This window comes from Papio anubis, chromosome 12, assembly GCF_008728515.1.
Source record: "Papio anubis isolate 15944 chromosome 12, Panubis1.0, whole genome shotgun sequence".
In the NCBI taxonomy this organism is placed as follows: Eukaryota; Metazoa; Chordata; class Mammalia; order Primates; family Cercopithecidae; genus Papio; species Papio anubis.
This window is the reverse complement of record NC_044987.1, coordinates 114181889-114193096: the sequence shown is the minus strand read 5'-3', so window position 1 is coordinate 114193096 and position 11208 is coordinate 114181889. Positions and strand designations below refer to the sequence as shown.

At 48.8% G+C, this 11208-nt stretch overlaps 1 protein-coding gene across 17 annotated transcripts in view; it reads left to right on the top strand.

Moving 5' to 3' along the window:
• The window catches only part of SF1 (splicing factor 1), a 14368-nt gene extending 4223 nt beyond the window's left edge, over positions 1-10145 (top strand). For 2 of the 17 annotated variants that reach the window (XM_009185722.3, XM_031652790.1), the window contains exons 3-13: positions 1258-1333; positions 4351-4503; positions 4708-4797; positions 5153-5336; positions 5424-5539; positions 5635-5742; positions 6473-6653; positions 6900-7177; positions 7493-7552; positions 7665-7844; positions 9226-10145. In XM_009185722.3, the coding sequence (XP_009183986.1) occupies positions 1258-1333; positions 4351-4503; positions 4708-4797; positions 5153-5336; positions 5424-5539; positions 5635-5742; positions 6473-6653; positions 6900-7177; positions 7493-7552; positions 7665-7844; positions 9226-9355 (1556 nt within the window). In that variant the 3' untranslated portion in view covers positions 9356-10145. 17 annotated transcript variants of the gene reach the window in all.
• The last annotated feature ends 1063 nt before the right edge of the window (positions 10146-11208 follow it).

The window sequence follows — 11208 nt, the reverse complement described above, 5'->3', positions numbered from 1 at the left end:
GCCAGGATGGTCTTGATCTCTTGTCCTCATGATCTGCCCGCCTCGGCCTCCCAAAGTATTGGGATTACAGGCGTGAGCCACTGCGTCTGGCCGGTATCTTTCGATAATAATGGGTTTTCATTTCTTCAGGGTTTCAGTGTGTGGGTGTGGTATAGCCCTGTGGATGTATTTAAAGTTAGAAGCAATCTTTGGTTAGATGCATTAATCCTATCTTGGAACCAGCTCAATTTTAACCCAACCTAGTAACACTTGCCCTTATTGGAGATGCCTGCTCAAAATTCTCAGATGCTACGAAGGTAAGGAACAGGTGGTTATTCCGCACGTTGAAGAAAGCTGCTCTGGCTCTGCAGTTCCCATTATCTTGGAAAATCAGCCGTGTAACATTTCCCTGGAGTCACTGGCAACTTTTGTGAAACCCTCATCTCTCTTTTTCATGCACAGCCTCATTGGTCAAGGCCCGAGAGCCACGTACATTGTCCTTGATCACACATTCCATTCTTCTACACGCCTGCTCCCCATATGAATAGCGAGCCTGAAAAGAAATTCTTAGCACTTTATGGTTACTGGTTTATTAAGATATGTGGTTTGTCATTTAATGTTTGAATAAATATTTCGTATAATTGAATAAAAGCTGCAGGTATTGGGAGACCCTTACTAGTACAGGTCTGGTTGTACAGAAAGAGTATGTACAAATTCTGTAAGGTGTTGAATTTTGTTGTTAAATGTCTTATTTAAGGAACTTTAAATGCGGTATTAATGAAAATGATCTTTGCTCAAATGGTATTTTTCCTTGTCCCATGTTAATTGGGTCTCATTTTGGGCTATGTCTAATATTTAATGAAGAAAAACTCAATTCTTGCCCTCAAGTAATTTGATGGGAATCGGGTATTGGTGACATAACATGGTTTTTGGTTCTGGGTACCAATTGTAAGCAAGCCTTGGTGGGGAGGAAGAGGTGAAACACCTCGAAATTGCTTGGATGTTAGCCTTAGTGAACAGTCTTTATTGCTAACCCCTCTTCCAACAAACTGTTTGCTTCCTTAAGTGATAACCATTTTGAAGTGAAAAAAACCTATAGATGTAAAAGGACTCCTGCCGATAGGTGGTTGGGGGTTTTTGCTTCAATGTGTTCACTGATCAATCGTCCCTTTCAAAGTCTCCGAGTTCTTCATGCTTGTTGTTGAGATTTGAGATGTTTATTGGTAACATTGTCTTTTTTCCATCCTTTTTTTTCTTTCCTAACCTGGTTTCTTCCAGTGCAACTGCAGATAGAAGACCTGACTCGTAAACTGCGCACAGGAGACCTGGGCATCCCCCCTAACCCTGAGGACAGGTTGGGAAACAGTTTTAACCAGCTGACAGTAACGCTTTTACCTTTTTCTCAATACGTTTTACTGGTGGCAACATATTGTGTCAGTTCAATAAAATCCTAGTATGACGACTGTACCCTGACCACTCTGGGGATTAAGGTTTAATTAGAAATAATGTATGGTCAGTCAACAGTTAGAAAATTGGAATAAACCTTAAATGTTGGGAGAATAAAAAGTTACAGGAAAATGGACAACTGGTTTCCGATTGGTAAGCATGTAGATCTTAACCTGATTTACCCACCCTTAGGGACAGTGAGGTGACCTGTTAACCTGCCTTTTCAGTACCTGCTTTGGCCGAAAGCCCAGGGCATAGAGTTTTTCTCACAGGTACACGGTGCAGGGACTAAAAATATTTTTGAGCATCACTGAACTTGAGCAAGCCAGGAGCTCTGGTCCGCTCATTGCTGCAGTCTTCCTGCTCATGGTTTTGAGATGGTTTCAAAATCAGATGAGATTTCTAACCAACTTCCTTCACTGCCAGTTAACTTTCAGCCTTGGCCATTGCCTTGGGGGTGTTGGGAGGGGCCAGAATATTCTCACCTATTTTGGGAAGGCATGCAACCAACCCTAAATTACTTTTTTTTTTTCCTTAAAGGGAGCGTGGGCCTCAAACAGCTGTGGTCATGTCATTTCAATTTGCAGTTTCTCTCACCTCAGAAAAATAATTTGTGGGGGGAGATGAACTTTTTTAAACTGGAATTTTATTAGCTGATTGAACAGCTAAAATTGGTCATTTAATTTGAAGGGCAGTAAGTCTCTCCCTCTCACTGAATTTTCTCTTAGTGCATACAGCATAGTTGAAAAGACTTTGCTTTAAAAAGTAGTGTTTTTGGCTTTTGTTACCTAGTTAATAGCTTTTTAAATCAGGAAGATGATGTAATGGCTTTAGAAGTCACTCACTCATGCATCTTTCTTCCGCCCTTTGCCAGGAAACATTAACTTCCTTGTTTCTGCATATTGACTTTTTAATTTTACTTACTACGTTTGCTATATTTTACCTATAGATAGATTTTGGTTGTAGGGTTGTGTTGTGTTTCATTCGTTTTTAAAGTTTTTTTAAAAAAATTTACATTGTAGGTCATAGACCACAACTGTTTAGTGCCTTTTTGGCCTTTTTCCCTTTAATAATATGTCTACAGGTCACCAGTCAATTCCTCCAAAGGTTGAATTTTTAACAAACCTTCTTTGCTTCCTGGATAACTGGGATTAGAATTTAGTTGATCTAGCCGATGCCTATTGGAGGTGAAGAAGTCGGGCCAGTCTAACCTCTAGAATACTAGTTTTTGCCTTTCACTTCTGCAATTTGGGAAGAGGTTAAACTGTTGTGAGGCCTTCACATGGCCAATTGGGTAATTGGGTGCTGGTAAGACTTGTTTTTGTAACTAGCCAAGAGTGCTTAATTCTAGACAGCTATGGGGTGGGAATTAGAAATGTCAAGCATGTTAGAAATAAAACCAGAGCAGGGTTTTTCCTCCCTTGTATTCAGTTTTGAAAGAGGCCCTAATGCCTGATTGGTTTTGCTTTTGAGCCCAGGTTGGAGGGAAATGCATGGGTTTTCTTAATTAAGATAATTTATTAAAAAGGTGTTATATCAATTAAGCCACTTTATTGTTTTTCGATGCTGCTTAACTTGCACAGTAAAACATGTTTAAAACTTTTCTTGTAGACTTAAATGTATAAGATGGTAGTCTAATGAGCTGGGGTATGTTTGCTTTTGTTCACTTTTACTGGATTGTGCTAACAGTTTATACAAATGCTAGAAACGGAGGTGTCATTTAGCCGTCATTAGCCATGAACAAACCTGACCTTTTATTCCATCGTGTGTGTAACGTGGTGTGACATGGTTCCCTTTAGGCTGAAGACAGTGGGAGCAGCCGAGTTCAGTCCTTGCTCTCCAACTAGGCAAGGTTCTCTCAACTAAACCAAGGGTATAGGAGTCTTGACTACTTTCAGGATGTTTTTTTAATAACCTGATCCACATGGTCTCTTCCCTTCTTGCAGCTGCTACTAAATTTTCATTCAGAATATCAAGCTATGGTCCTTTTTGTAATCTTAACTCAAAATTCTAGGAGTGTAACCTCTCTTTTTTATTACCGCAAAATCCAGCTGTGGTAAACTGACCATTTTATCATTATATTTTTTTACTTGTAGCAACAGCATTTTACTCCTTAAAAAAATGAGAGAGAGAAAATCTGCTTTCTGGACTTGTAAACTCTGGTGGAGAATCATAGGTTTTCCCCTTGCTGTTTGCAGGTTCAGACCCTAGACAAGTATTTGACCAAATCTGCATTTGCAGCCTCTCGCAGAAGCTGCTTTAGCACTTTAACGTTTTTCTCTACTCAGACTCCCCAACCTCGAACAGCCAGAAAACAGGTTGTCTCCTGGGCCTTGGACACAGCCAGCCAGGCCATTGAAGGAAAAGCAAAGACGAAGCCTTGAACCATCTCTCTCCATTGTGGGGGCCAGTAGCTGCAGTAGCCTTCAGTCCCAGTTGCATAAGGAGCTCATGCGCACTATGTGTTAGGGGTACAGAAGCTTTTCCTCGTAGGGCATTAGCTCTCCAAGAGTGAACATTTTACCTAAACTTGGGGTTTCTGTGGTTCATAAAGTTGGAATATTGTAATTTTTTTTCAAATGGAAGAAAATCCATATTTGGCAAGAAGACTCCAGGGGATGATACTGTCCTTGCCACTTATAGTCCAGAGATTTTCCCCAAAGGATAGACATTTTTTCTCTCATCACTTCTAGATGCAAAACCTTTTTTTTTTTTCCTTTCTCACACACACCCCAGACCCTTAATGTTCAGCCAGCTTCCATCTCCCCATTCCACACGATCTTGAGTAGCACACGTTATGGTCGGTTCCTCCGGAGTGTTGTATTAGGGTCTGAGAGGCAGAGGGGCTGGGAAAGACTTGTTATAGTCCGTGTGGGAATGAGAGAAGTCGGGGCAGAATAGTAAACGGGAGTCTGTTTCCCACAGGTCCCCTTCCCCTGAGCCCATCTACAATAGCGAGGGGAAGCGGCTTAACACCCGAGAGTTCCGCACCCGCAAAAAGCTGGAAGAGGAGCGGCACAACCTCATCACAGAGATGGTTGCACTCAATCCAGATTTCAAGCCACCTGCAGATTACAAGTAAGCAGAGGGGCTAGGTCATCTGGGATGAGGACACATGCAGATCATGGGTGACCTGCTGGGATGGGACAATATTGGCACTACTCACCTCTTACCCCAAATCACCCATAATTAGCACTTGGTGTACCAGTAGTTAGTTTTAGAAAAGCTACTGACTGCGTCATTCTCCAGAAATGTGTGCAGTGACAGGCTTTTCTTTCTTAGACCTCCAGCAACACGTGTGAGCGATAAAGTCATGATTCCACAAGATGAGTACCCAGAAATCAACTTTGTGGGGCTGCTAATCGGGCCCAGGTGAGTAACTGCTAGTCTATAGGATATAGAATTCCTTTAAAGCCTCTGAGATGTGTCTGTTTTGTGCCTAATTGGGTACTGTTGGCTTACTTTTCCCCTTTTTGGTAGGACATTCATTTTGACTGAATTAATGCGTTTCTGTGAGAAGGTGTTTTAACTTCCGCGCTAGTGCGGAGAAGTCAAATCCTCAGGTTTACTGTGGCTGACTGTAATGTAGAGTTCATGGAGCTTTTGGTGGGAAAATCCAATTCTCTGTACTTTTGGTTTCCCACCAGTGTCAAATTGGTCCAGCCTCCGTTCCCTCTTGAGTATGAACTTGTCAGGTATAAACTCAGTCATTTCTGCCTTTCTATAGAGGGAACACCCTGAAGAACATAGAGAAGGAGTGCAATGCCAAGATTATGATCCGGGGGAAAGGGTCTGTGAAAGAAGGGAAGGTTGGGCGCAAAGATGGCCAGATGTTGCCGGGAGAAGATGAACCACTTCATGCCCTGGTCACTGCCAACACAATGGAGAACGTCAAAAAGGCAGTGGAACAGGTAAGTGGTGAGCCCAGAAAGGAAGCCTCTTGGCAGAAACCTAGGCGGAAGCCCTAAGCACTTAACTGTTCATTGCATATTCACTAGATAAGAAACATCCTGAAGCAGGGTATCGAGACCCCAGAGGACCAGAATGATCTACGGAAGATGCAGCTTCGGGAGTTGGCTCGCTTGAATGGGACCCTTCGGGAAGACGACAACAGGTATGTGATCAGTTTAAAGGAGAGTGTGTGGAGACCTGAAGAACCTGTGGAAGTACAGATTGTCCCCTTGCATTGACCTCTTTTTCCCTTGATAGGATCTTAAGACCCTGGCAGAGCTCAGAGACCCGCAGCATTACCAACACCACAGTGTGTACCAAGTGTGGAGGGGCTGGCCACATTGCTTCAGACTGCAAATTCCAAAGGTGAGGGGCTGGCTCTTGCGGTTTCCTGGTAGCCTGCAATGTGCAGGACAACTCTTTTGTCACATTAATTGGTTGCTGTTAATCTTACCAAGAGAAACATCCTTTCTGTTAGTGTGGTCTGTAATGGTGTGATTTAAAGCCCAGGATGATTAGAAATAGGCTGTACAGATACCCCTGTTTGTCTTAACCCCAAGAAAACTGGAAGCTTCTGTTTTCGGTATAAATGTTTTCATTGGGGCTCAGTAGGAAATTCACTGCTTTTGCTGTTCAGAATTGGTTCAAGAAGACTAAGCAGTCTCTACAGATTTCTGACCAGTCGCAAGTCAGCACTGGATATCAACACTTTTTGACTAACTGGCAAATATGTAAAGGTTTGTTCAGGAAGTTCGTTCTGGCAGTTGTGCCAGTCTTGCATAGATTTTCCTTTCCTCAAACTGGGAATAAATTTTGATGAAATTGACTTGAGAGAACCTGTGCTTCCTCGATGGTCAGGGTCTCCTGTGCTCTTCACCCAGGACCCCTCTGCTCTGGTGATCCCAGATGCAGAACTGGGCACGAAACTGAAGATCTAATGAGACTGTTGAGAGCCATGCCCAGTAAGGGGTTAGAAAGATGTGTGATGATCTGGTGGTTGAATTCTTCAAAAGTTTATATTGGTTCCTCAGGATAAAAGCTTCCTTCTTAACAAATTTTTCCCCTTTCTCTGTTTGTGTCCCTCACCCCACTTCAGGCCTGGTGATCCCCAGTCAGCTCAGGATAAAGCACGAATGGATAAAGAATATTTGTCCCTCATGGCTGAACTGGGTGAAGCACCTGTCCCAGCATCTGTGGGCTCTACCTCTGGGCCTGCCACCACACCCTTGGCCAGTGCACCTCGTCCTGCTGCTCCCGCCAACAACCCACCTCCACCGGTGAGCCTGGGGGCTGGTTCTCTTGGTCTGGCTTCTCCATTCTCTACTGCAGAGACTGGGAGCTATGGCCACGTGGTTTGGGTAGAGCCTATAGATGGATGTGAATGGCAACATTGTTCTTCCGGGATCTCAGGCCACTTTGGGAAGACCTTGTTACTGTGTTCTGGTCCTGTGGCATTACCAGAAGAACAATGTTGCCACTAGGGGGCACAGGCAGGGACGTTGGCGGGAAATGCTCTCACGTAGTCTCTCATGTCTACCACCCAGAGCCGCCCACCCTGGATGAATTCTGGCCCTTCAGAGAGTCGGCCCTACCATGGCATGCATGGAGGTGGTCCTGGTGGGCCCGGAGGTGGCCCCCACAGCTTCCCACACCCATTACCCAGCCTGACAGGTGGGCATGGTGGACATCCCATGCAGCACAACCCCAATGGACCCCCACCCCCTTGGATGCAGCCACCACCACCACCGATGAACCAGGGCCCCCACCCTCCTGGGCACCATGGCCCTCCTCCAATGGGTAAGTAAGTGTCAGACCAGAAACCTTGGGGCTTTGGGGTAAGCAAGGGGTTATGTCAGGTCACTGTTTGCTAGAAGCAACTCTCAAGTAGCTGGGCAATGTGCCAGATCTGCCTGACTTGCCTGGGTTATGGCTCTGGAAGGAGCAAGATTCCATTCTGGTTCAGGGAGTGATGCTGTGTTGGGTAGGCACAGACCTGCCTTTTACAGGCGTGGTTTTCAGAACTCGCGTTAAGGATAGCAACTCAGGTTATCACAGGGGTGGCTTCCCTGGCCAGTTCCAATGTCCTGCTAAGTCCCTGCTCTTTCCTTCCATCAAGATCAGTACCTGGGAAGTACGCCTGTGGGCTCTGGGGTCTATCGCCTGCATCAAGGAAAAGGTAATGGCTGTCTGCTGACTGTGGGTCTTCACCTAGGCTTGGGTGAGTGGGGGCTCTGGCCCAAATTCCCCCCTTTCCCTGAGGCCTCATCTTTACCTCCACCTACCCGCAGGTATGATGCCGCCGCCACCTATGGGCATGATGCCGCCACCGCCGCCGCCTCCCAGTGGGCAGCCCCCACCCCCTCCCTCTGGTCCTCTTCCCCCATGGCAACAGCAGCAGCAGCAGCCTCCGCCACCCCCTCCGCCCAGCAGCAGTATGGCTTCCAGTACCCCCTTGCCATGGCAGCAAAGTGAGTAGAATATTTTGGGCTTGTGGGGGTGGGGGGGAGGGGGGTGGGGCTGACAGGAACCATAGAGCCTCACACAAGCAGGCAGGTGCCTTGGGATGAGCCCCTGGGCTCTGCTGGGGTTGTGAACAGAAAGGGCCTCCTGGTCCAGGGGGTGGAGGGGCATCTTGAAGAGGAGAGCTGATGTTTGGTGTGGTTGTGTCTGAGGAGAGGTTCGTGGGGGCCTGAAGGGGAGCCTGCTATTGTAGGTAGGGGGCCAGAAGTCCAGAGCCTCGCAGGCTGAATGAGCGGCTGGCTGGACTGAGCCTGGTGCATATGGGTCGAGTGGGATGGTGCATGCTTGCTCTGGCGAGGGCTGTGATTGGGGTGAGAGACTGCAGAGGTGGGACCGGGCAGTGGGGAGAGAGCAGCTGTGACCTTGAGGTTGAATGTGCCGTTCGGTGGTGGCGGCGGCTGGGCGGAGGGACATCAGAGCTGTTCTTGTGTCTGGTACCTTCCCCTCAGCCCTTCCAGGGGCATTGGTGACAAAGGGCTTACTCTGTTAAGCCCAGAGACCTCGAGGCTGACCCCAGGGTAGTCGTGCCCACCCCTCCACTCCCCATCACCAGCCCCGCCCGCCCGCCCCCCACCACCGTACCGCATGCCAAGCAAGGAGCAGGCGCCCCTCGCCCCCATCCCAAGGCAGCAGCCGCAGACAGCCGCGGTGTGCCCCCGCGCGTGTGACCTTGGGCTTCTTTACCACCCCAGATACGACGACTACCACCACGAGCGCTGGCACAGGGTCCATCCCGCCATGGCAACAGCAGCAGGCGGCTGCCGCAGCTTCTCCAGGAGCCCCTCAGATGCAAGGCAACCCCACTATGGTGCCCCTGCCCCCCGGGGTCCAGCCGCCTCTGCCGCCTGGGGCCCCTCCCCCTCCGCCGCCTCCACCGCCTGGTTCCGCCGGCATGATGTATGCCCCGCCCCCTCCTCCTCCGCCTCCCATGGACCCTTCTAACTTTGTCACCATGATGGGCATGGGGGTGGCGGGCATGCCGCCCTTCGGGATGCCTCCAGCTCCCCCACCGCCTCCACCACAGAACTAGACTTGTTTTTTAAGAAAATATATATTATATATAGAGAGAATTGGTCTCGTTTAAACACGCCGAACCTCACCATATGGAGCCAGACATTGGGACGCACGCATGTGATTGTGTGTGCACGCATGTGTGTGTGTGCACGCACTGGGCTGGGCCAAGCGACTGAGGATTCGCTTGGGAACGGGCAGGTGGTAGTAGGGGCGCCAGCTTGAGCTCTCCTGGCGCCCCGTAGCATCGAGTGTCTTCTTTGTCTTCTTTCTCTCCTCACCCAACTCCCTTTGCCTCTCCCCAAACCGGGCCGCCAGGATCCCTCCCCGCGGCGGCGATGGCCCGAGCCATGAGAGTGAGGACTTTCCGCGCCCATTGGTGACCCTTCCAGGCAGACAGCCTCAGCAACGCCCCTGGTGGACAGGATGGTTCGGCAAAGCAGCCTGAGTTATTTTTGTGGACGGAATCGGAACACGCTGGCTCCATATCGTGAAATTTTTATTAATTTTTTTCTTTTTCCTTTGTTATTTCCTTATCTCTTCCTTTCTTCAGACTCCGTCCAAGGAGATGCTCTCCCCGGTCTTCTGCTGCAATTAGATTCCTTTCCCTTCTCTCCAGTTCTCCTTCCCTTACCAAGGAGAGGGGAGCAAATGGTTTTGGGCATGGGCTGCAGCCATTCATGTCAAGCTGGTTGTGGCGTTCTTTGGTTCTAAGTTTTTCAAGGCGCCATAGCCACCCCCGAAGATATTTAAAGTGTGAGGTTTTTTAGTCTCTGCCACCCTTGTCAAGGGAGTCTTGTACAGTTGCCGAGGGTAGGTTCATTTCCAGGTTCCAGGATTCCCATCCGCCCTGGTGCTCCTGCCAGCAGTGGGTGGGCAGCCTGACCTCCCTTGGGCTCGCCTGCCAGCCTGGAGTTCTTCCCGTGCTCCTTGACCACCTGAGCTGCCTCAGATTCCATTTGGTCCTCTCCTTCCTGGAAGGCTTTCTTTTGTGTTTTATTTTAATCCCAAATGTCTGAATGTTTTGCAGTGTCTAGGGGTTTGAGCCCCTCGTTCATTCTCCTTCCTTTTTCCTCCCGCTTCCCTTTCAATGGAGTGATTATGTTGATGATAATGTATACTGCGCGTTCTCTTCACTGGTTTATCTGCAGAAATTTCTCTGGGCTTTTTTTGGTGTTAGATTCAACACTGCGCTAAAGCGGGGATGTTCCATTGAATAAAACAGCAGTGTGGTTTTCTGGGTCTGCTTCTTTATTTTTAATGCCCCCCCCACCCCCTGCTTCTTCTTTTCACATAAACTTCCTCTACCAGCAGCAGCAGCACCAAAGTTGCCTTAACTTTTGTTCAGCACCTGGTCCGGGGGTGAGACTGTGGGTGGTTAATTAGGGAAGCCCACCACCTGCCTCCTGTATGTGGCTTTGGTGGTGGGAGCTGAGTCCACAGTCTCCCCTTTGGTGACTAGTTAACATCGCTGAGAACCAATTTTGCCCCTCCTTGGTCACCGCTCATCTTTCTAGCCTCTGTCCTTTGAAGGCCTTTTCCTGGGGCTCAGACCTCCACGTTTGATGAGCTCCAGTGGTGATTTGTGCCTGGAAGCTGCCACCTGACTAAGGCCCTGGGCCTAGGGAGGCATCAACACTAAAGGTCAAGCCAACTAATCCTGCCTGTCAGGCACAGAGCAGCTAAAATTAAAACCGCCAAGTGGCTTTTTTCCTTCTCTGCTGGTGACTTGCAGCCTGCCAGCACTGTAGGCTTGGGGTGGGGGGGCAGGGACAGGATAAAGTGCTCCACCTTGTGCTTTGCCAGCACTTTTCGAAGGGTCTTCTGCTTTTTTTTATGTCTTGGACAGTGAGTGGGTAGTTCCTGTTAACGGTTCCAGAGAAATCCATGTGTAGTCTCCACCAGGTAGTGAGGTCCTCTCCTGGGGAGAGGTGCCTTAGAGCTGCCCTGGTTCCACCTGCCTCTCCTTCCTTCAGGACGGCTGAGGGACAGTAGGCTTCCCCCAGCGCCTGGCTGCTGGGGCCAGCAACTGTGGCCTGGGCTGCTTCCCAGCTGTGAGCTGGGGCTGGCTACTGCTGTTTACTGGGGTGTCTGGTCCCCGTCCAGGAGGCCTGTGCTTTGCTATGGGTCTGCCGGGCTTGAGGGAGCCCTCAGAAGCAAGGCAGGCACAGTGCGTTTCCTCAGCCAAGCCCTAAACTTCGGCTCACCAAAAGGAGGACATCTTTTTTGCCTTTGTCCTTAACTGACAGAATGGGGGCAGGGCCTGGGGCCTGGCTACCCTGTTTGACCTTGGTTTCACCT